This window comes from Coccidioides immitis, assembly GCF_000149335.2.
Source record: "Coccidioides immitis RS genomic scaffold supercont3.5, whole genome shotgun sequence".
In the NCBI taxonomy this organism is placed as follows: Eukaryota; Fungi; Ascomycota; class Eurotiomycetes; order Onygenales; family Onygenaceae; genus Coccidioides; species Coccidioides immitis.
Genome location: NW_004504307.1, coordinates 1,872,675 through 1,895,081, shown reverse-complemented (window position 1 = coordinate 1,895,081; position 22,407 = coordinate 1,872,675). Strand labels below are relative to the sequence as shown.

Genomic DNA, 22,407 nt, shown 5'->3' with positions numbered 1-22,407 from the left:
TTGCAAGATCACGCCATGAGATTGAGCGAGGAGTTTCATCAGCCGGATGTTGGGATACATTTGTGATGCAGGCATGCATGCATGCAAGCGTGCTAACACGCTGCATGCGGGTGATTGCCCTTGCAGAACTGCTTGAGTACCCGCGTGGACCTGCTTCGGGAACCGACTGCTGATGGGCCGTGGCTAAGGCTGGCAAGCGAATCAGTTCTTAGAGGCTGATAGGGGTCAAATCGTGTTCGTTAAAGATGGCTACATTTGAGTTGATATACGGAGTAGGGAGTAGTCCGCGTGTAATTACCTCCTTGAGCCATCGAATACTGCTCTTGTGCGACGATAAGGGCCACGGGGCTAATCCGCGATAGCCGCTCGATATTTCTTTCGCCAATCTATGCTCAGACTTGAACAAACCCTGAAATTGGCCCAAAAGCTGAAGGAGGACTCGGGAAGTGCTTCATTGATTGTTTGGAAAAGGCAACTTGTTTGGGGGGAGCAGTTATCTATTGACGGAGTGGCATTTTGAACTTTGGTCTGACTTGATTTTGCGGCCAGTTTGAGTCAGTCCTTGTCATGGAGACGGAAAACGCGCCGGGACTATGTCATGGAAAGGAAGTTAAAGCGCATGAGCGTTGATCGACACGGCGACGGCATATCGTGAAATTGTTTTTTTCCTCTTCGCATTGACCATCAGCTAAAGAGATCCAAGCATTACATAGGAAGTGGAGAGACAGTTCTCATAACACATATGTAGGAAAACGGGTTGGCTAACTCACTAGTCTCGGGCTCTCGTCGCGATTTCGAGGTTGGTAGGATTTTTTCTGGAACATCGCGAGGGCTTGTCTTGTACCACCTCGCCAGCTCATGCTTTCACTCCTTTCCGCACCCCTTTTGGTGTGCGACATTTGCTTTTTATTCTGTTTCTCAGCCTTGTGGAGCCGATTTACCTTCATTTGGCGGGTTTCGCTTGGAGTCATGAGACTACGCTACAGAGAAACATGGACATGGGGACGTGCTCTAAATCGGCAACAGGAATACGCTCTAACTCGGAGCGGGAGCCACGAAAAACACGAAAAGAGGAGATGGTTCCCAAAAGTGTTGCTTCTAATAATAGTACACTATAGCGGCCCTCTCCGGAGTTGGACGGATGGCAAGCCAACGCGTCTTCCCGCATAATTTCCGGGTTAGCCAAGGTGAAAGACGTGTGCAAGCCTCGCCCTTTTCTCAGAGTTGGGACGATTCTTCATAGAAACGTCTCTCGCATGTCGATGCGGAGGTGGTTTGAGATCTCTCTCAAGAAAACTTCCAGCGCCTTTCGCGGCATCCCCTGCATATACGAGACGAACAGGAATGCTGCAGGCAACACGACGACTCGGGCTATGTGTTGTGCCTGAAGTTTCTTTTCCGTTATATTTCATGACCCCCTTGTAATAATAGGCAAGATTGTCCCGAGCGAGAAACGTGGGGAAAGACGTGTCCGCCTTTGAGGAAGTTTAGCCAAGGTATGTTATAATTCGGGTGCTTGGCCAGGACTCAGCACGGTTTTGTTAATCGAAGGCTGGAAGCTTCGAGATCCAGTCTGCAATTTCGAAAGTTAGCCAATCACCGACTACTTTCGGTGCATATATCACCGTGGATATACATCGCCAGTGCGAGAATGGAATAATTTTCCTCGAATCCCTTCCCCCCAGTTTTAAGGGAACCACCTACGGAGTACTCCGTAAGGGTAGTTAATATTACGCCTTGCTATCGACAGGCTTGCTCTGCGATTGTGCTGCAATATATCTTTGTTTCAAGTAATAAACTATCGAGTCGAAAACACCAAGATTGACGGAGCTTTGAAAGGTTTCAAGAAAAGCTTTCGTAGCCGCGTGACACGGACCCTCAAGTCTGCAAATAGAGAGACGGAGGAAGGAAAAAGCTTTTCGATAGCAATTATATACGCACCTTTCGCTCTCGTCATGGGTAGCATTTTCCTAATTGTATGCGGGGAATGGATGGCTACCTTCCCCCCTGCATCACAACAGAAAACGGCCACTTGTCGTTCGCAGTCAACATGCGTGGAACTGTTTATCGGAAGCGAGACTTCGGCGGATCATTGAATATAGCTCGAATTCCAAAGAAGAGAGCGGGGGTGTCGCAAAAGAATATGAGGAAGTTTTGGGTAGAAAATCTTTGGCCTTTTAGCCGCGGGGAGAGCAAATGTCTCATTATCCCTGCGAACGATGCTGGAAGCTTCATTTCAATATTTCTAGATTAGAGAGCCACCAGAACCGGGTTTAGCTTTGAGTGAAGAACGGTTCCCTCAGAAGATTGGCATTTTTTTGAAATGGACCCCCTCGCATCTGGTGGCCTTGTGATCAAAATCTCTACCAGTTTCGCACGCGCAATGCAACCGAACCGGTGCAGGCCCAAAAGTCTTTCATCATACCAAATGGGGCGCGTGAAGCATGGTATGAGCTGCATGTCAGAGAAGAGAGGGGGGAAGAATCGCATGGTACGCAGGGCTTGTATGTACCTGTTTCCATGGCGCGAATTGAATCAATGGATGGGGTGTTTGCTTCTCATCTGAGCGCTATGAATAGACAAACGCACCCCTGCATATGCGGTGTCAGTTTTTGTCTTCTTCATCCATTATCTTAAGGCAGATCAATAGGAGCTTTGTGCTACGGACGGAGAAGCTTCTTAAATATCCGAGAATTCGGGAGGTTGTACGGAGTACTCCACAGCCGCATATGTGTGGGAAGGAGAGAGGAAAATGTCAAACCCAGCTCCCAGCAGCGATCATTCCTCGGGTCAAGCGGGGAGACGATGTTTCCAGATCTGTCGGTACAGGACACGGGGTCTGGGATATGGCCTTTGCCAGGGTGAGTTTCAAACATCCCCATGTGGGTACAGGGCGGACCGGATTTGGACGCCAGGAGTGGCAAACGGGGCGTGAACCATCGCCTGCAGGAGTCGAGTTGCTGCAACGGTGCAACCCCATGACTGCTTCGCCCATTCCCTCGTCTGTTTTGGCATTGACGGTCGATGCTCAGGCCGCGATAGCTGGCAAGACTCTCTGGGTATCGCTCTTGGCGGGGAGGGGCCTCAAACGGAGCATGTCTCCGCACTCATGGCGGCATGGTACTTGGCTGTTTCTGGACGAGCAACGGTCTGGTGACGTCGTCCTGGATGAAGTCGGTGAGACCACATTGTCTGATCGTCTGCATGAAGGTTGAAAGGCGAGGTTGAGGAGCAAGGATGGAGAGAGAGAGAGAGAGAGAGAGTGAAGGCGAGCGAGAGAGACATCCAGTGCTGCCCCTCCTTCCCCCAATTTTTCCTATAGTTCTCTCCTTCCCCTTCTAGTGGTTGTTTAGGCAGTGTGATTAGTCATCATGATGCACGCACGCAAACAAACTTGGAAAGCGCATGCTTGTGGCGCCGCTAGTCCGGATCGGGTCCGCTGAGCAACCGAAAATGGCCAGGCACGCAGCCAATCAGCACGCGCGAACTATTCGCTTAGGCGGAAGCTAAACTTAATCGGGCGCTGCAGATATTCCAATCAGAAAGCGCACCGTTGGGAGTGAGCATCCGCTAAGCCGGTTCGGGAAGGGTACCTGACGGCGCTAGTTCTGGATTGGGTAAGGTCTGGCTGTGCTGGCAGCGTCACAAAACACCACCCGTACGGCAGATGCACCCGGGATAATTACGCTAGGGTAGGAGGAGGAGTGACCTGGTGTGTCTTACACTCTGCAGTGTAAAGGAATGTACCACGTCTGACGGCAGGGTCTGGAAGGATACCGAAACAGGCCTAGCGGGGTATTAGGACGGTCCCCTGGGCGGTGTTTGGCTTGACCTCATCCGGGCTTGGCTGGGCTGTTTCGCCGTGACGCTCAGTCTCGCTGCAGCGTTGCTCTCTCTGTCTCTCTGTCTCTCTCTCTCTCTCTCTCTCTCTCTCTCTCTCTCTCTCTCTGTCTCTCTCTCTTCGCTCTCTTTCTTCTCTTTCTCAACAATCTTTTTTCTCTTTGGTCTCAGGCACTCTTTATTCTTTTTCCCCCCACACCCTCCTTTTCCCCTCTCTGCCACATCACCTTCTTACTCTCCTTTCACATTCATTTTCATCCTCTTTTTATTTTTTATTTTTTTCTTTCTTGGTTCCCCCTCTCCTTTTCAACAAGAGTTATCTCTCTTATCAGGATTGTCCGTTCACTCCTTCACGGCTTCCACTCCACACTCCTTCGTGATACCAGATACGCTTTTCCTTTCCTAGCTGTCCATCCCATTCTTTTTCTTGGCCCTCAGTCCATCACTCTTCGTGGCAATCGACGACGACGTTCTTTGGAGAACCCTCCCGACTGACTGACCACCAAACCTCGCCTTACCGGCTTGATACTGTTCCCTGTCGCTGCCTTGGTCCAGCGACTCCTGTCGTTTCTTGATTCTTTTCTTCTTCTGGACCTTTCGCACCGTCATCCACCCTGGTCCTGGGATGCCCCAGCGTTGATTCATCCGGGAATACGCCACTTTCCAAACGTCCCTACGTTTTGAACTGCGGTTGAAGCGTCGCAAGACCACCATCATCTTCCGCATATCCCACCGGCTCTCGACGCCTACGTTCGTTTCAAACCCTTATTGTTACCCCCGTCCGCTCTCTTCAGCAAAACAAGAGACCATCCTCGAGCTTGATGCCTCGAGTTTCTACGATCTGACGATTCATCGCTGCTTGTCGACTGGCTCGCGACCAAATACATTCTTTTCTTTTCTTTTCTCAAGTGCCCTCATCGACTGACCACACAAACATACACGCACACACACACACACCTACCCGAACCTCCTTTCCCGTATCCTCTTGCGATCACCTTAAATCTTCACTGAGGAGATTAAGATACTCCACCAGCATGTCACTGAAGCCGGAGTCTCAGAGCATATCTGCTCCTTCGGGCGCCCCTGCACCGCCCGTTGCTCCCGCGATGGCCAATGCGCCGACGAATTCCGGTGCGCCAGGCCCTGCTACCTCTGTCCAACAACAACAACAGCAGCAGCAACAACGTACTTCACGACGTCCTCCGCGAAAAAGCACGCTCACTCAGCAGCAAAAGAACCATAAGCGTCAACGTGCCACTCAAGACCAGCTTGTGACTTTGGAGATGGAATTCAACAAGAACCCCACGCCAACTGCCGCAGTGCGCGAGAGAATCGCGGAGGAGATCAACATGACTGAACGCTCGGTTCAGATCTGGTTCCAGAATCGGTACGTGTTGGAAGGATTGGGTTTTTAGCATCTGATCTTTGTGAGGAGTACTTGGCTAACCCCTAAAACTTTCTCTCACAGACGAGCCAAGATCAAGATGATTGCGAAAAGAGGAATTGAGACGGGCGAAGATTGTGATTCCGTGCCCGAATCGATGCGCCAGTACTTGGCCTTGCACTGGGACCCTTCCAAATCCCGTAATTTGTTCAATCGGGGCTATGGTTCTGGTGACCCGATGCTCAATGCACCGACCTCGTCCAGCAAAATCGGTATGTTCCCGTTTTATCCCGCGGACAGCTGTTGGTCACCGTCAGTTCTAACCAACTCTTTCCTGTCGCCAGTGATATCCCACTTCTCCTGTCGCTCCCTGAGAGTTGGAACGTGGAGACGTGTTGGCCAAAACACGATGGACTTGGTCATCTTTTATTCACCGGACAAGTCTTGTATGACATACTATATCAACAATGACTCTGCAGGATACAAGATCGAGTATCCGTTTTCATATATCAAGAATATCGCCTTGGAACCTGCGGAACCCGGTCCAACCGGTGATGCTACCCCTCCAAAGTTTGGTGGAATTGTCATCGAACTAAATCGTCCTCCAAATTTCTACATGGATTCGTCCAACTCCGGTGGCTTCTATCAGTGTGGTGACTTCACAGAAGATCAGCAGGCCACCAAATCTCTTGTTCACCATCTTGGAGGCGGTCACCCAAAGGTCCTCAGCGTTCAATTGGCGAAGCTAGTATCCTTGGAATCCTTTCAGAATCGTCATATCCACTATGGCTTTACCGGTTTCGCGTCGGCTCCGGTGTCTCCGCACATCATCCATCGCCCAGCTTCACAGCCAAACCAAATGGCCCGTCGCCAGTCCGCGATCTACCAGGAAAATCATTTTGGTATGGGGCTACATCCACCGCGTGGCCATAAACGCCAGCGCAGTCGTTCCGTGCCCGTTCCAGTTGATTTCTCCGCGATGCAAACGCCCATGCCATCCTTCCACGTTCAGAACCCGTCGACGCAATTCCAACCCAATCCGAATATCTTTGCTCCTGTACCCCAGACGCATATCCCGGTGAATGGGGTTGCAGGTGCGTTACAGGTTGACACTTCTGCTGGCTACAATCTCGATTTCCACAATTACCCCATGTCTGCAGCGACGGCTTCTCCTCCAGAATTCGCAAGCCCATCTCTTTTTGCGACCACGGCTCCCCCCGACCAGCCACAGACGACTCACTTGGGCGCGCCATACAATGTCCCGTTCTTGTCACCTTCGTCGATGGTCGACCATGGCAATGTCATTGCACACTCAGCATCTCCACTGTCTCACGTTAGTCAGGCCGAACCTAGCATAGCAGACCAGTCACCACCACTTACCACTACGCAACGTAGTTCTCCCGCTGAAATGTTTCCCGTTTCAAATGACCCAGCATCTTCGCTGCCTGACGACGGTCTCCTCCTGAGCGAGATGTATTCCAAGCAGAACCTAAATGTCTCGATGCCCTCACCCCCAATGGATGATACCACTTTCGCCTTAACATTGCAAGGCCTCCATGATCAAGGAGCTTCAGATAATGGCGTTGATTTCCATGGCATGCTTTCCTTCGACACAGTGGATCCAATGTCGCTGGGTGCCGATTCTTAATACTTGGTTCTTTTAGAAGAGCAACCATCGAATCGCAACAGCATCTCTTGGTTTTGGGTCACCCTTTTTAATATATAATTGATCAAATCTCCCACATGAATTTGGAGCGTGAACAGCTGTCGACCCGCGGAACATATCTTAGGAATATACCGGACGAGAACGTCGCTGAAAATGCGTGAATTAGCCCGTTACCTACATGCATATCATCTGCATTATTTCCTTTAACCATGCGACATTTTTATCACCACGATTCGCTCATCGCAGCCAAGTCTGTTTTAAAATCCTCAAAAAATGAAAAAGCACTGTGAATCTACGGCATTCTGTCTTGCACTTGAACGGGGAAATTCTTACTGGAGAACATACCGCCAAAAACCCCCCCTACTCATGCCTTTACATCCTTGCCTACGGCTGGGCCTGTAGACGCTATATTCTTTGAATTCCGCTCGATTCTTGAAATTGAAATATCCACTTGTTTTCCCTGGCCTTTTTTGTTTTTCTTATTTGAAGCGTGAAGTTCTTTTTTCTTTTCTTTTCTTTTCTTTTCACTTTTCTTTTTTTTTTTTCTTTCTGTTACGTTTTTTATTTTAGTTTCTATTCCTATCCATCAGAATGGCTTTTCATTTTATTATGATCTATCGATTTTTTATTCATCATACCATTCCTGCTATTTTACGCGTGTATTTTCGAGGGAACTTCGGATGGGATTGGGGTTTGAGGTTGATTCGCTTCTCCATTGCCTTTTTCTTTTCTCTCTCCACCCCCCCTTTTTTTTCCCCTTCTCTTCTTTTATATATTCCTATTTTATTCATTTCTTTCCATTCGTCCAGACAACGTTTTGTCAGAGACCTCTTAATTGCTCTACTCCACTTTTTTTGCCCCTTCATAAAGCTTCCCCTATCCCAACTATCAGTGGGTGATTTTGTTCATTGCTCTCTAGCAGCCAGCTTTCCCAGCTTGGAGGCTCTGAGTATGCGGCCTAATATCTCGGACGATGCCACGGCCTTTGGTGGATTCTCTGCTCCCGAAAGCACCGTCTGTCTCTGGTGCAACCCTTGCCGAAGCCGCGAGCGAGCGAAAACGGGCTACCAGAGGAATCAAGGACGTAATTGACTTTTGGATGTTTACGAATGGGGAGACTTCTTTGAGAGAGTGGGAGGTGCTTGCTTCTTTTTCTTTTCCTGATGACTAGGGATGAAATTGATTCATAGTTTGTGCCCTATTTTTTCCTCTGTCATTCTGCTTTCCTATTTGTTTTTTTTTTTTTCTCTGGGAGCGGAATTGATCCTCTTTTTTTGTATCTTATAGCGGGACCTATGTATACCTATCAATGAGTATCTTATTCTTACGCCAATGAACTGGAGTGAACAAACCCTCACAATGCCAACCCTATTTTGCCGTCAGCGCAATATTTAAGAAAGGAAAATCTCCAGCAAAGCACCTGTCACAAGGGCCATCACTGGCCAAAAAATCATCCATCCTCTCTTGGCTCACATCAGTCCGCTCCCTCCCATCCCTTCGGCACCGAAGGTTTCACACCTCTTCTCCTCAGATACGCTTCCAACCTTGCCTCTAACTTAGCCAGCACACCACGATAATCCACCCCTTGCCTACCCCGCCCCTCACCCTCCGCCCCCTCCGTCACCCCATCACGAACCCAAACACTCCACGCACCCATCAAGCTCGCCATTAACACATCTGTGCCCAAGCGATCTCCCACCACAGCTATCTCCGCAGGCGACTCGACGACGTTGCGCGCCATGAGATATTTCAGGATGGCGGGGAACGAAAATGGTTTCTTCAGCGGTGTCTTGTGGCCACCGGGGTGGTGTTGGAGGGGTGGGGAGCGGAAGACGGGGATGCGCAGGTCGTGAAGGTGGGATTCGAGCGTGGTGGCTTCGGCGGCGTAGATGGGTTGGTCTGGGTTGCTGCCGGAGGTGTTGGAGACGATGAGGATGCCGTGCGGGTTATGGGTGAGATTGAAGGGGGAGGATGGGTCGGTACGCAGTGCATGTAGCTTGGAGAGGTAGCTAGGGGGGATAGAGAGGGTGTTGGGGGGTGTGAAGGTGTTGTCTTTGTCGAGGACGAGGGCACGGATAGTCGGGGGCGGGCGCGGGTGCGTTGCGGTAGAGGAGGGCGGGAGGAGGTGCGGGCCTAGGTCGTGTGGGAGGTCGAGGAGGGTTGGGATGGTGTAGTTTGGGAGCAGGTAGGAGGGCTGGCGGAGGAGCGTGGAGATGGTGAGATTGAAGGCTGGGATGTTGCTGTTGAGCGGGCGCATGTTGAAGCTGGTCGACAAGCCGAGATTTTGAGGAGATTGGGGTAGAGTGCGTTGGAATACGATCAATTGGTAGTAGAATCACATCTCTATGCCCTGTGGGAGTGGAGCCATGCCAGTGACGGGCAGAGAGCTGTTGCGCATAGTTTGTTTTGTCTTCATCATCATCATCATCATCTTGGTGGCTTTTGGATCTGATGTTGGCCCGTGCGCCACTCTCCAACCTTCAGTGAAAAGACTCGCTGCGTGTCGGCTTCAGCATCATTTTGCGCATTCACCCACTCACTCACACGCCTCACAAATAGCTGCTTGGAAGTTCCTTTTCCTTTCTACCTGAGCTGTCTTCTGTTTCCCGCCCCCCCAACTTCGAATAATCACCACCCACCATGGGCAAGCTAACCAGCACAATTGGCATTCCAATCAAGCTTCTCAACGAAGCACAGGTGAGTCGGCTTTGCCACCCGCCTTGATCTACACATGCTGCCCCGGAGTGGCACCATGCCGTATCCTAGCCATAATGCATATGCTGACTCGTGTGCACTGCTCCCAGGGCCATGTCGTCACCCTCGAAATCACATCCGGCCAGGTCTACAGAGGAAAGCTCCTAGAAGGTGCGCAATACATCCCGCTCTACTTCCCGCGATATATCTCTCCTAATTCGCAATCCCACGCACTTATACTTGGAGGGAGCACACTGGATAGTAATGGGAACAACGCTAACAGTTTTTGGTTTTCGCGACGCTTAGCCGAAGATAACATGAACGTCCAACTGAAAGATATTACCGTCACGGCGCGCGATGGTCGTGTTTCGCATCTCGACCAAGTCTATATTCGTGGAAGCCATGTCAGATTCTTTATTGTTCCAGATATGTTGCGGTATGTCTGATCCTTTCCGCTTCTGACGTGTGCCATGGCGCATCTTTTTTTTGGGGGGATTTTGGCTTTTTTTTCGCTAGATGGGTATGTTCGATACTAACGGGTGCCGTTTTCTATATAGAAACGCACCGATGTTCCGAACAAGAGGTCAGCGCGGAAGAGGTGTTGGTTTGGCTCGAGGCAGAGCGACGGTCAACAGAGCCCGTGGTCAGCGACGAGGTTAGGTGTGATGTGATGTGAAAGACTCACGAAGATACCGGAGACAGCATGTAGAAATGGCCACGGTGCTGAAACATGCCTGCCTGTCCTTCACGGACATATCCACCGTGGCGGTTGTGCGTTTATCTGCCTACTTTTGGGGCTCCTTGATAGATAACGGCTGGCGATGAGGCGTGGGAGGTTTAATTCTACATGGGCGACGCTGAAACCCTTTTTCTTTTTCTCATGAGATAATTGATTGCCTGTTCTAACGCTTGGGACGAAACGAGAAGATTGATTTTTCAACTGCCGCGGTCTGTGTTAATGACTAGCCCTCCAGTTACTTCATCGGAAGGTGGGCCATATATATTATTGGGATCCTACCAAACCCAGCTTCAAGTAACATAAAATCCAATGCACTTGATGTGAATGGCTATTTACAGTTCAAGGCTCTCAGCTCCCCGCGTAGCGTAGTCGGTGCCCTTGCACGATACCCAAGACAAGTAACAATTTGTATTCAATCACTTTGCATTTTAACTGCTTATACGGAATAGATCAAAAGAGTCAGGGAGCAGCAGTGAAGTTAGTCTGACCCCATTGATATGGTATAAAAGACTGAACGCTTTCCTCTCGTTGGGTTCTTCGACTTCCGCCCCGCGTTTCTTGGTTCCTGTATTCCACTCCGCTCCACCCTCATCGCACCTCGATCATCATGTCTTTAACGGCCTCCGGGGCTACAGCACAGACTCAGAAGAATGCCAATAGAATATCAAATCCTCAGCGACTCCTGGTGCTGACACCACATGCGCATTCCCAGACCACCATCCCACCCTTTCTGCACAGCTTGACCGGGAATCCGGTTCCCCCGCCAGGAGTACAAAATGATCCCCCGCCAAACGAAGAAACCAGCGAAGGTATATCCCAACGCCCTTCACCTTTTATTACAGTAGAAAGAAAAAGACTCTCAAGAGCTAATCTAACCGCGTTCAGGACCGGGACATCAATCAACCGCAACGTTCGCCGGCTACTCCACCCACCCACCATTGCCCCTAAACACCAAATACTACTCAGCCGATATCCCAATATGGGTAGACGAAATTCCTATCCCAGCAGTCTCTTCTCCCGCCTCATTACAATCCCAGACATCCCAAGCAGAACAAGAAAATAACACGCCATCCACCTGGTCCGCCACCTTCCTCGCTCCGCCAGCCGCCGAAGTCCGCGCCGCCATTGGCGCGATACTTATCTTGCTCCAAAAGCCGGTCAGCGTGAGTTCGGCGGTACCGAGCGGGGAAGCGACGGTGGAAAGAGAGCGGGTGCGTGAGGGTATAGCTGCGTTGAAGACTGTGGTCAAAGCTGTGGCGGATGTAAAGAGGAAGATTGAGGAGGAGAGAGGGGATAGCGGGATAGGTGACGTGCCGGGACTGGTGATCTTGGTTGGAAGCGAGGATAAAAAGGGGAGTAAGCGATTGGGAGAGAATTTTGAAGATGCCTCTCTAGGTGGTGGGGAGGACGGAGGGCTGAGAGAGATGGCGGAGTATGGAGTGAGATGGTGGGATGAGGAGCTGACTGGGATGGGAATATATGATTTTGAAGTTGTGGGCTGGGATCCTGCTGGGGCTGAGACTGAGGGAGAGAAGAGAAGGAATGAATTTGGAGGTAGGTTTTTCTACATTTAATTCCTCCTTTTGAAGCCCTTTTTCTTCCGTCTCTAACGAGTATACGATAGAGCTTGAAGGGATGCCGAGGATACGGGAGGTCCTCGAGACCAATGAATGGGCTATGGCTTCCAGCATCGGGGATGATCTAGATTCTGCTTCTGGTTTCCTGGAGGATCTGGATGACGACAGGCTAGACTTAGAAATTGGCGAACTCGAGCGGGAAATGGTTGGGCTGCGGATGGCAATTGAGAACGGCGGAGGTGACGGTGCCGACTTGGAAGGGGAAGATTTTGATGAAGACGATCTGAAGGTCGAGCAAATGGAGGGATTAATGCTCAGAGTACAAGCCATCAAAGGTGAGTATTCCTCCATTTCGCCCAAGTATTCGACTGATCCCTGTTTTCAGATATGGGAGCTGATCTCCCCGACTCGGAACGGAGGACATTTGCAGCCAAAGCAATCAGGGATATCATGAAAGACTTATGATCAATGTCCGAACATTTCACGAGAACATTAGGTTGCATGTTATTTCCTCCACCTTTATCCGTACACTCCTAACAACCCATACCAACAGACTTCCTCGTGCTCCGATACCGTTTTGATCGATGCACACCATGTACCCATGTCTCTCAAATGTCTTTGCAGTAACCCAAATGAAAAATCACTTTCTATCGTACAAACTGCTGCGTCCGATGCAGAATTCCGGAGAATCGCATATGTATGCATCGTCTCAGGTGGCTTTTTTTGCCGCGGCTTTCATAACCTTTCGTCTTTGAGCCATCATATGCGTGTACAAGATGTACGAGCCTATATTTGAATCAGAAACCCTATGCTCCGCAACGAGATCCAATGTCATGTTTGGTCGTCCTTACCTGGGACATAAACTAACAAAATAGCCTTAAACACCCACGGCAGTAACGGATGCACCATGATCGCCGGCTCCAAGGCAAGATACATCAACACGCACTCGCTCGAAATCCCGATCGGATACAGCACAAAAAAGGTATTATACCTAGATCAACCAAAACATCAAATCAGCATCGTTACCCAAGCACTCAAGTACGCGGAAGGAAAAAAGAGGAGGGGGGAAAGCAAGAAACTAACCTCAACCAACTAAGCCATCCAGGCACTCCATTGCCCGAAATCTGCAGCATAAAGAACCCGTATCTCACACATTCTGTCACTCCCCAAGCTCCCAAACACCCGACGAACCCCCAATCTCCCAACTTCCCTCCCCCCCCTCTACCCCCACCGAGGATTCCCATTTCCCTCCCCACCCTCTCCTCCGCAAACATCCACATCACTCCCCAAACCACCACAATCCTGCTCGCAACCTGCATCAGCGTCGTAATCACCGGTGCCCGCACGATGCCCACCAGCGAATGCACAATCTCCAGCAGCGCAAGCGACTGCGTCACCCGCAGCAGCGGGAAGAGCGCATTGTAGGTGGCTGCTACATGGCCGGTGGGGACAAGCAGAGCTAAGAGAAGAAACAGACGAAGAGTGATGACGCTCCAGAGGGCGAAGGATGCCGTGTTGTACAGGAGGAGGTAGGCCCGTGAGGTGGTGAAGACAGTTTTCGCGGGAACGGACGAGGCGGGAGCTTTGGCAGACATTTCGTTCTTAATTTTTCGTTTCTGTGGCACAGATTAAGTTTTCCGGGGGATGCCTTCGCCTCCTCTCCTTGCACCTGGTTCGAATCCAGAAGCGGGACGGCGATTGAGTCTATATTCGCGTTCGCGTGTGTGTGTTGTGCGTTCGTTGCGTCTTCATGAAACCGTGAACCTTACTCCGTGCCTGAGCTCCGTTTTCAGTCACGTGATAGCTCCCCCTGTTGAGCCGGGCGACGTCATCCTCAAGCTAAGGTCAAGGCTTCAGCACAGCAACAGCCAGCTCGCGCAATAAACTAACTAGTTACCTGTTGGGTGTAGGAAATAATAGCATATAGAGAGGAATTTCCATTTCAATGAACGACTATATAAAGGCAATGTACAGTACATAATCAACATATTCCATGCAGCCCACGATCATTCATTACTCCGTGCCTCTGCTCCTCATATTAGTTATACGAATAAACGTGGTATCATCGAAAATTAACACTTCAACATAAAAGCACATTGCAAAAAGAGGGTATATAAATTTGAGTCAGCCCATTCCTGAGGTAGAATGACGTCCGAAAGGAAGACATTTTTCGACTCCTTGCCTGTCAGTATTTACTGTTTAAACTGGGGCTCTGGTCCCAGGAATCGTGTGAGGGCCGTTGAGCGTAGCTTCACCAGCAGCGGTGGAGAGTGACGGATAGGTGGTTAGAGGCTGAGGCGCGGGAGCAGAAGGTTCTGTAGTAGCAGGTTCTGCAGCAGCACGCTCTGCTGCCTCTTGCTCACGAGTCTTGACGACAATCTGATGCGGTTTGCGTGTGATCGGAGCAAGTGTCGGTAAGCTGCTGCTCTCGGACGCACTACCGATTCCAAAGACAGGTGACTCCCATCTTTCTCCCTTCTCGGCGAGCTCTCTGTATTCAGTGGCTTTGGTGGAGATGCCTCCGGGTAGTTCAATTCCCTTGAAGATAGAATCGTGCTGGGTGAAGGCCATGTTGACTTTGGTCTCGCTCTTCGGTTTAGCCTCCGCCTTCTTCCGTGCCTCCTCTTTTCTTTCTGCCATTTTCTTCCGTGTTGCTGCAAGATAGTGTGCGTACATGCTACGTTTGTCTTCGGGATCACTTCGAGCGGCCTCTCGGGTACGTTGAGCCTCGTTGTAGATTTCATATGCGAAAGCATCCCCCTTCGTGAATGAGTCGCGAATTTGCTTTTCTACCGCCTTCTGGATGGCTGGTCGCATGACCTTGAACAGAAGGGGCCTAAACATAGTGAAGAGAAGCTTGTGTTTGGATTTCTTCAGTTTCACATCAAAATTTTTGATTGTGACATCGACGATTTCAGGTTTGATGAAATGTTGCCTATCCTCTGCTTGGGAGGTTGATCCAACGATTTTAAAACTGAAACCTTCGCCGCCTAGGTAGATGTTCATGATACCGACATCCGAAATTCTTGGAAATCCCTTCTTCTTCCGTACGTAATAACTCACATCTATGGAAATGTATCAGTTACGGCCAATGCAAAGTGAAATAGGAAGACGCACCCTTCAAGTCAGATTGGACTCCTGTGGCGGAGATCATCACTTTGTTGTCGTGCTTGTTGGTGATTTTCTTGCGTCCCCAACGCCAGTAATTATCGCTACCAAACTCGAGCACATTGGGCATCAGGTTATCGGTTTCAACGGCAAGATTTTCCACAATCTAAGAGTCAGTCAGTAAAAGATCCCGATGGCCTCAAAGCTTGTCATCTTACTTACCAAATCTATCATCGGATCAGACACTTCAATGCGTGGGATAGGAATGTAATGAAGATTTTCAAAGATCCCTGGGACCACCACATTGGCAAAGTCTTTAAGCAGATGTTTCTTGAAGACAACCCTTCCCTGCATATCAGTTCCAAGATTCGTCCAAAGCCGCTGCAGAGATTGAGCAAAATCTCTGTTAAGAGGATCCTGATCAAATTGTTCGCCGATAAACTTGACCTCGCCCACAAGGCGGTTGGTGTCGTCTCGATAACGGTCTCGGAGCAGGTAGTGACCCTCATCATAAAGTCTCTTCCACTCTTCGTTCGACTCTTCCTGCAAGACGAATCCTTGCTCCTGGAGACAGCGGCTAAGTGATATATTAGCAACGCCTTCTACTTGCCATTCAAAACTTTAACGACTTACCGAGTAAATAAATTCACGGATTTGAACCACTCTCTCAGTCGAGGATCACTGTCGGCATCTTTATAGATCTTATTAACAGCCTCGAACACGTCATCAAGAGATGTGGAGTTGGCAGAGCGCTCGAGGAGTGTCTGCTAAGCAGTCAGCAAAACAAAATATCCAGCCGACCTAATTTTCTTTTCTTTTTTTTGGGGAAGCATACTCTAAGCTTGGTTTCCAATTTCTGGAGATCGGACTCTTCCCTTGCACCCTTCAACGTTCCTGCTCCCTGCTTGGATAAGGATTTGGTGTGGCCGGTATATGTTTCTGCTACTGACAGCAGAGTTTCAATGGCATGTTGGTCTATATTGAAGCCCTCTGTTAGCAACGACTTTTTTTTTCCTGATGGACGGTACGAGAGCATACAATCAGAGTGTCCCTGGATCTCCACAATCATCTTCTTCACTCGCCACACGGTTTGCTCTCGACGCTCTTTCGGCATCTTTGAAGCGAGGAATTCTTTAGTGCGTTCAGTAGCCTCGCGTCTACGGGATTTGGCCTCTTCAGTTACAGCACCATCGACTGTTCCGTTCTGCTCAGCAGGCCCTGCTTCTTTAGCCGCTCCTTTGCGGGCCTCCTTGTCCTTTTGAGTCTTCGTTTTCATTCGGGCTTTGATGCCCTCCTTGGACATATCGGGCTTCTCATGCCACACACCCTCAGGAGCTGGTTGGTCGATTTGAGCAAGCCTATCCTCGGAAGGCCTCACGACGTTTGCGGCCTTTTGGGCCGTATCACCAGCTATATCACGGAGGAGGAGAGTGGCATCGCTAACTGCCAAGAGGTATTAGTCCATTGCGATTGAAAAGTGAGGTTACATATTACTGACGGAGCTTTCTGAATTCCCCATTGGTCACCAAAAGCGTCCCCAAGGTTTTCAAACCCTCGGCGACTTGCTGACCGTGTTGTTTGGCACCCTCTCTGTCTACTGGCTTCTCTGGAGTTTCCACTTGAGGGCGCTGGAAGTTCTCGGCATCCCAAATGAACTCCTGCAAAAGGTTCCCTTCATTTTTAACTAGGACGAGATTCTTGGCGCTATTGATAACATTGCGAACGTCCTGTACGACCACGCGACCTTCCTCGGAGAGTTTGGTTGACGGTGAAGTAAAAGGTTTAGATTGTAGCACACTGTTTAATGCAATATCAATCTGTTTGTTCTAGTTATCCTTTGTTAGTATGTCGTCCCAAGTGGAGGCTCAATTGGCTACTTACTGATGGCACTTTTCCTCTTTTGAACGCCGAATATATGCCATAGACTTGCAATTTGCGGTTAATATCCTATCCTAGCAGTTAGAATGGAATTGGAGTGATTTAAGATGTTAGGAAGTGTCACCCTTTCCCTCTGTTCGGGGTCTAAAGGCTTATTGACTACGTTGGTTTTCGGCATTTTGAAAAACGTCTCTCAGCACTAACTTCGATACGTAAGGAATAGTATTAGACTTGAAGAATTAAAAGCATATGTCAATTGACATCCGGACTTGGGTGGCAAGAAGAGCTGTCCAAGGGATTGAATAGACGCGATCCAGGCAAATTAGGGAAGGGGTAAATTCCGTATGTATACAAAATAAGCAATAATTAGTCAAGTAGGATAGAGAGGTTCACGAGGTGGAAGAGGATCGGCATTTGTAGGTAGCGCCGGGGGTATATCCTCAGTAGAAGGACGAAAGGAAGACAAGAAGGCAGCACGATCGACTAATGTCTTTAAGAACCCCCGGAAGGAGATGGGTAGCACTTGACGTCATGGAGTTCGCATTCCGTCTCCCTCTTCACTTTCTGGCAGAGAAAAAGCTATTTGGCAGGAAGGAATATCTGATGGCAGGAAATGGAAATCATCTTTGTTATGATGATGATTAGCATGTAGCCGGTGTCCAAGGACTTCTACTTGGATGAGGAAATCCGGGTTCTTCCATCCTCCTCAGGCAGTCTCGCACGGCCCTGTGGCACCACCAAGGCGCTGATCATTGTTGCTGATCGGCCAGTTGGTGAGGAGGTCAGTCGCATCGACGAGCAGGATTGCTCGCGTCACTGCAAAGCCTGCGTTGCAGGTCAGGGAGCTGAGTCGTCGGCTACGTCATGACCCCAGAGCCAGGGAAGTCAATCAGAAAGCAAACGAGCAGGCTCGAGAGCTGAACAAGCCATGATTGGCACCTGTGCTGCCAACAATTTGCATTAACTTTTGCTGCCTCCACACTGAAAGTCTCGACCACTGAGTTTGAAGTTAATTGGCCCGGATTTCCCTGAGGAACATGTGGCTTGCTTCCCGCTGATGGCAGCTTCAACGTTCCAGGGTCTCCCCATACTCCTCCCCAAGACTAAAGTCTGACAAGGCGCACGGCTCCAGACGGGAGGCAAGGCTTGCGCATTCGTTGAGAGTTGATCTCGCCCGTCGACTGGCGGACGAAGCGCAACCGGCAGCCTAACCCCAAACTGGCAATATTGGTAAATACATATCACGTGATATCGTGACTTCAGCGCCGCACTTTTGGACGCGTCTTGCGAGGGGCAAAACAATTGGAAATTTGACATATTTCCGTTGTCTTGTTTTCTCTCGGATATAGACTTTTATAGGCGGCTACTGTATCAAAGTGCGACGATCAGAGTTTATCTGAAGTGCCTGGCCGGCTCATCCATCCTGCAATGCGCCCGAAAAGGCAGACGAGATTGAACTTTACTCCTGTTTCATCCTCCTCTCCTAAGGCGGTACACAGCTCCGCCCGAGCCACTGATCGACTTGCTAATGTTCGTTATTCTCCAACCTTTAGCTCACCGCTCGCGTCAAAAGCGGCTGTCAAACGCGAGCCGATCTCAAGTAGCCCGACTCCGTTGCGCATAATAAAGAGTGAGCCGTCGTCCGATGAAGACGAGGATCCCATTCGGGCTCCAGGTTCGGCCTTCCGCTGTCGTCGATTCTCATTGCGCGAAGTAAAACAAGAACCATCGTCCGACGACGACGATGAAGAAGAAGAAGACACAGTCCGTGCCCCTCATCCTAGCCGTCGAACGGGGAAAAGACCAATTGTTGGATCCAGCGACGATAGTGGTGGGCAAGAAGACTCCGATTCTGACGATATCGTTAAGCCATCTCGCACAAAGCGCAGAAGGCACAATGAAGAAGTAAAGACTCCTGTGCGGTCTCGTGACCAATCAGATCAAGAGATGCGCGACCTAGAGGAGGATATGGAGGATCTCCGGGACACTGGTATCTCCTCTCTGTCCTTGTTTAGGCTTTGGAGAATGCACTGGTCTTACTAACATGCCATTTACTCTAGCTACGACAAAACGCAGAACAAGGGGATACGCCGCTCAGTCGGCCAGCAAACTTAGACAAAAGCAGCAGCTAGAGGCTCTGCGTCGTCGTCGTGCCGGTGAAAGACCAGCAACGGTATCCCCGCCCGAGAAATCAGAAAGTTCGCAGGAAGACGAAGAAGCGTCCATATTGTCCGTCTCTACTTCCTCGGACGAGGATATACTAGAGGATAGCGACATTGAGCCTGCCGTCCCAGAAGACCTTGATAAATACGAAGATGATTTTGTGTTGGAAGACGACGACGCCGAAATTGGTGCCCCAGCGCACCTGGTTGACATGCCATTCGAGTTCTCCCGTCACCGGTACAAGCGACTTAGAGACCATTTCAGAGACGTCGTCGAGTGGATGGTGCATAACAAGCTGAACCCAGCGTTTTCTCGAGAAGACGAGGTGTATAAAGTTGCGTTTATTAAGGTCAATGACGAAGTGACAGGTGTGGCGGGCTCGCAGTTGGTGTCTTCTGTCTGGAGCAAAAAGTTCATACGAGCGCTCGAAGCCCGACCAGGTATTGAAGTCACCCCCGAACCGCATGCGAGGCTACTTCAAAATTGGTGTGACGCCTGCAACAGATCAAAGCATCCACCTAAATTTGATATCCGCTTCACCGGGAAACCATATCTCCTGGAAACCCTGGAGCCGGTTTACGATGATGAGGACAGCATCGCTAGCGACGATGTCGTCGATGAAGAGGAAGGAACTGACCCGTTAGATCGAAGCAACATTGACCGCGAAGGCCGCCGGATCGCTGACGAAAGTACTCATTTCTACGTTGGAAAGTTCTGCAAAGCGAAAGCAACTATGGCACACACCCTTATCCACTGGCGCTTCCGCCTCAATGAATGGGTCATTGATTATCTGGAGCGCAAAGGCGTCTTTTCAAACGCGAAAATTTTGGAGCGAGAGCATTGGAGTGTGAAGAAGAAGACGCGGTACGCGAATGAGGTGGTGGATGAGATGCAAGAAAAGGAGATCGATCGGCTGTGGAAGGATTTCAACTTGAACTTGAAAGGGGCGAAGCAGGACGGAGGGGTGAGTTTTCGCTTTTCTTTTCTTTTCTTTTTTTTTTTCCCTCCCCAAGGTCATAGATTTATAGGGACCAGGGCTGACGGATAATTAACTTGTCAGGAATAACAACGGTGATAAGCCTTCGGAGTGATATGGTTCTGGCGTTCTCCGTACTTTCCTCCCTAATGATAGTAGCCCGCATAGTCCGGGTGCACTCAGTATCATGTTGACTATTTGCCCAGCAGGAAGCTTTGGTCTAGAATTTTTCGAAGCCTTCAACCCCGGCTGATATCCTTTTTGAGATACCCATACTCACCTTATTTTTCTCTTCACTCTTTAAATATGTTAAGATTAGATATCAGCCGTAATGGCTTCATTCGGGTCTTAGCGCGGTCCAAATGATATGAGTTAACCAAATTCCCATTGACTATATACACATACCGCATCCTCCGTTGGAAAATGATAGCATTAAAAGAAAGATCCCAGGGCGATAAAACTACAGGTTTTCGAAATGTGAGAGAAGAGAGAGGATAAGGCTGGTCGTGTCGTAGCGGGAGTTCGGCAGAACGGAGGAAGAGAAAACCAATTGGTGGGCATATTCATCAATGCCCTACTAGGCTTAGGAGAACCGATTGAAAAACGTGGTATCTTTTGCACGGTCATAAGGAGATCCACCACGACCTCGATAGCGTATTTTGGCATGGGCACGTATTTCAGGAACCGTATGAAAGAAAACAAATTCATCGTTGGAAGACAACCAGCCACCACAGGCTCAAACGGCATGCGAGATAAAACCTATACTGGGGGTTGCATTCCGTCGTCCGATTCAATTGTATTCTTCTGGTTCAATTTGGACGAGTTTGGTTCCATCCGTTTAGATGGCTGGCTGAGCGCCTTGCTGACCTTGCGTCAAGGCACTCGTGGCACCGGGAGTTAACATCTGCAAAAAGTTACCCAAGTCAGCCAATGTGTCCCAAGCTAGATATATCAATTGGAAGGCGGTCCTTTTTCAGGGGGTTACAGACCTCGTTAGCGCCCTTGATCATGCCCTGCTCCCTCTCCATCTGGACATATTGCTGCTCCTCGGCCAGGGCGAGGGCCCAAGGCACACCCAGCAAGAAAGCACTTGTGCTCACCACCCACAGCGTCTTCCCGCCAAAGGACAAGGTTGATTTTGTGAAGGAGGTGATGGCGGAGACTGTGCTTGAGATTTTCCGCCGGGAGGATGGGGGAATGATATCTTGGAGGGCGGCGATGCGTTCATAGAGGGATTCTTCTTCAAGAGTGGCGTAGGAGTCGGTTGAGATCTCGGACTCTTTTGGGATGGGGGGCAGTGTTGTTAGTTAACTGGAGGACAGAGAAGAGGAATGGTGAAGGACATACCGGTGTCTGTGTAGTCGTCGTCGTCGTCGCTCAGGAGTAGGGCGTCGTTCTTGGTTGTGGCGGGCTTCTCCTTGAAGTGCTCGTCCTCGACCTCGGTGAGCTTGACCATTTTGAAAGTTTTACTATTAGGTAGGTATAGAGGCTAGTAATACAAGAAGAGCTGAATGAAAAACAAGCTCACTGGCGACGGGAAGACGAAGAAGAAGAAGAAGAAGGAGGGTGCGTTTGGGCGTTGGACGGAGAGCAAGCTTCGAGTCTTCGCTTTTTCGCTGAACTTCAGAAAAGAAACCAAACTTTTTCTGCTCGCCGCCTTTACGGTTGCTGACTAAATGATTAGCTAACGGGCCTCTATCCAGGGCGGCACTGCGCTTTTCCCTTTCTGGCCGCCATCCGACTTTTCTTCCAGCATCGCGAGAAACAAACAACGCCGCAAAGGGAGTGCCAGACTGCACGATCGAGGATCTTCGCAGTGGGCACGGCCCAGTGAGCGCATCAAGAGACGGTTCAATTGCAGCGCAATCTCCTCCTGTCACACCCTTGCACGACTTGGAAAAGTCTCTTTTGGCACGTTGCACACCCGCCCAGGGTCTCGACCGTCCATTTGACTTTGGCAAACAACCTTCTTTGATATCCAGGCAGTCGGCCAGACCTGCCGCCGACCATGAAAAAGGGTTCTACACAGAAAGGCGCCGATCACCCCCCGTTGCCTTTTTTTGCAAGATTTCCGTCGCCAGGAAAGGCCTGCCGCTGATACAGCTCGCTGTGCCTTTGGTCCCCTAGCTGCCCATACATTCCTTGCAAAAGCGCACCCCCTCCTGCAGCGGCTGCATCCGCTCGGCCCGTATTCGCAGCGGACACAAAATCCAGATCCAGGAACAAAGCATAGAAACCGTCACCGCCGAAATGCGCATGCAGCGCCGTTCATTACGCGGCCATTTCTGACTGGATTTTAAAAGAGTCGGGAAAAGAAGATAAGTAATAATATTTTTTTTTTGGAAAAAAAAAAAAAAAAAAAAAAAAAAAGAGGGCTGGCGC

At 49.8% G+C, this 22,407-nt stretch overlaps 12 protein-coding genes across 14 annotated transcripts; 7 read left to right on the top strand and 5 right to left on the bottom strand.

The window, feature by feature from the left end:
* Nucleotides 1-598: 598 nt before the first annotated feature.
* On the top strand, nucleotides 599-1,728 carry CIMG_13573 (uncharacterized protein; the record flags this gene model as incomplete). Its single annotated transcript, XM_001239451.2, has 6 exons — nucleotides 599-651; nucleotides 774-803; nucleotides 923-1,079; nucleotides 1,119-1,270; nucleotides 1,432-1,496; nucleotides 1,589-1,728. 6 exons carry the CDS (start codon nucleotides 599-601, stop codon nucleotides 1,726-1,728), a joined length of 597 nt encoding a protein of 198 aa, XP_001239452.2.
* Nucleotides 1,729-2,729: 1,001 nt separating this feature from the next.
* Nucleotides 2,730-3,215, top strand: CIMG_09072 (uncharacterized protein; the record flags this gene model as incomplete). The annotated part of the gene is made up of 1 exon (XM_001239450.2): nucleotides 2,730-3,215. One exon carries the CDS (start codon nucleotides 2,730-2,732, stop codon nucleotides 3,213-3,215), a length of 486 nt encoding a protein of 161 aa, XP_001239451.2.
* An 815-nt stretch (nucleotides 3,216-4,030) lies between these two features.
* CIMG_12275 (uncharacterized protein) lies at nucleotides 4,031-4,788 on the bottom strand. The gene has a single exon (XM_012358321.1). It carries the CDS (start codon nucleotides 4,564-4,566, stop codon nucleotides 4,243-4,245), a length of 324 nt encoding a protein of 107 aa, XP_012213744.1. The 5' UTR covers nucleotides 4,567-4,788; the 3' UTR covers nucleotides 4,031-4,242.
* An 86-nt stretch (nucleotides 4,789-4,874) lies between these two features.
* Nucleotides 4,875-6,872, top strand: CIMG_09071 (homeobox domain-containing protein; the record flags this gene model as incomplete). Its single annotated transcript, XM_001239449.1, has 3 exons — nucleotides 4,875-5,227; nucleotides 5,309-5,496; nucleotides 5,569-6,872. 3 exons carry the CDS (start codon nucleotides 4,875-4,877, stop codon nucleotides 6,870-6,872), a joined length of 1,845 nt encoding a protein of 614 aa, XP_001239450.1.
* A 1,492-nt stretch (nucleotides 6,873-8,364) lies between these two features.
* Nucleotides 8,365-9,147, bottom strand: CIMG_09070 (HAD phosphatase, family IIIA; the record flags this gene model as incomplete). Its single annotated transcript, XM_001239448.1, has 1 exon — nucleotides 8,365-9,147. One exon carries the CDS (start codon nucleotides 9,145-9,147, stop codon nucleotides 8,365-8,367), a length of 783 nt encoding a protein of 260 aa, XP_001239449.1.
* A 282-nt stretch (nucleotides 9,148-9,429) lies between these two features.
* CIMG_09069 (small nuclear ribonucleoprotein Sm D3) lies at nucleotides 9,430-10,613 on the top strand. Its single transcript, XM_001239447.2, has 4 exons — nucleotides 9,430-9,587; nucleotides 9,695-9,755; nucleotides 9,891-10,020; nucleotides 10,142-10,613. Exons 1-4 carry the CDS (start codon nucleotides 9,531-9,533, stop codon nucleotides 10,242-10,244), a joined length of 351 nt encoding a protein of 116 aa, XP_001239448.1. The 5' UTR covers nucleotides 9,430-9,530; the 3' UTR covers nucleotides 10,245-10,613.
* Nucleotides 10,614-10,913: 300 nt separating this feature from the next.
* CIMG_12274 lies at nucleotides 10,914-12,719 on the top strand. Of its 2 annotated transcripts, XM_004444801.1 has the most exons (5): nucleotides 10,914-11,132; nucleotides 11,209-11,877; nucleotides 11,948-12,235; nucleotides 12,286-12,396; nucleotides 12,454-12,719. In XM_004444801.1, the coding sequence occupies exons 1-4, from the start codon at nucleotides 10,931-10,933 to the stop codon at nucleotides 12,363-12,365; spliced, it is 1,239 nt and encodes a 412-aa protein (XP_004444858.1). In that variant the 5' UTR covers nucleotides 10,914-10,930; the 3' UTR covers nucleotides 12,366-12,396; nucleotides 12,454-12,719. The 2 variants fall into 2 exon arrangements, with proteins under 2 accessions (XP_004444858.1, XP_004444859.1); XM_004444802.1 differs by having other exon boundaries at nucleotides 12,286-12,719.
* Nucleotides 12,230-13,629, bottom strand: CIMG_09068 (protein tyrosine phosphatase). Its single transcript, XM_001239446.2, has 3 exons — nucleotides 12,984-13,629; nucleotides 12,752-12,891; nucleotides 12,230-12,686 (listed from the first exon to the last, which is right to left on the bottom strand). The coding sequence occupies exons 1-3, from the start codon at nucleotides 13,493-13,495 to the stop codon at nucleotides 12,610-12,612; spliced, it is 729 nt and encodes a 242-aa protein (XP_001239447.1). The 5' UTR covers nucleotides 13,496-13,629; the 3' UTR covers nucleotides 12,230-12,609.
* A 188-nt stretch (nucleotides 13,630-13,817) lies between these two features.
* On the bottom strand, nucleotides 13,818-17,612 carry CIMG_09067 (uncharacterized protein). Its single transcript, XM_001239445.2, has 9 exons — nucleotides 17,011-17,612; nucleotides 16,890-16,955; nucleotides 16,507-16,834; nucleotides 16,047-16,451; nucleotides 15,844-15,983; nucleotides 15,642-15,772; nucleotides 15,231-15,585; nucleotides 15,018-15,174; nucleotides 13,818-14,965 (listed from the first exon to the last, which is right to left on the bottom strand). The coding sequence occupies exons 1-9, from the start codon at nucleotides 17,062-17,064 to the stop codon at nucleotides 14,100-14,102; spliced, it is 2,502 nt and encodes an 833-aa protein (XP_001239446.2). The 5' UTR covers nucleotides 17,065-17,612; the 3' UTR covers nucleotides 13,818-14,099.
* Nucleotides 17,613-18,234: 622 nt separating this feature from the next.
* CIMG_09066 lies at nucleotides 18,235-20,290 on the top strand. 2 transcript variants are annotated; one of them, XM_004444799.1, is made up of 4 exons: nucleotides 18,235-18,650; nucleotides 18,756-18,876; nucleotides 18,947-20,013; nucleotides 20,110-20,290. In XM_004444799.1, the coding sequence occupies exons 1-4, from the start codon at nucleotides 18,315-18,317 to the stop codon at nucleotides 20,113-20,115; spliced, it is 1,530 nt and encodes a 509-aa protein (XP_004444856.1). In that variant the 5' UTR covers nucleotides 18,235-18,314; the 3' UTR covers nucleotides 20,116-20,290. The 2 variants fall into 2 exon arrangements, with proteins under 2 accessions (XP_004444856.1, XP_004444857.1); XM_004444800.1 differs by having other exon boundaries at nucleotides 18,235-18,876; nucleotides 20,110-20,289.
* Nucleotides 20,291-20,391: 101 nt separating this feature from the next.
* CIMG_09065 (mitochondrial import receptor subunit) lies at nucleotides 20,392-21,798 on the bottom strand. Its single transcript, XM_001239443.2, has 3 exons — nucleotides 21,373-21,798; nucleotides 21,015-21,304; nucleotides 20,392-20,929 (listed from the first exon to the last, which is right to left on the bottom strand). The coding sequence occupies exons 1-3, from the start codon at nucleotides 21,479-21,481 to the stop codon at nucleotides 20,864-20,866; spliced, it is 465 nt and encodes a 154-aa protein (XP_001239444.1). The 5' UTR covers nucleotides 21,482-21,798; the 3' UTR covers nucleotides 20,392-20,863.
* CIMG_09064 (uncharacterized protein) lies at nucleotides 21,537-22,152 on the top strand (the record flags this gene model as incomplete). Its single annotated transcript, XM_001239442.1, has 2 exons — nucleotides 21,537-21,591; nucleotides 21,710-22,152. 2 exons carry the CDS (start codon nucleotides 21,537-21,539, stop codon nucleotides 22,150-22,152), a joined length of 498 nt encoding a protein of 165 aa, XP_001239443.1.
* Nucleotides 22,153-22,407: the final 255 nt, after the last annotated feature.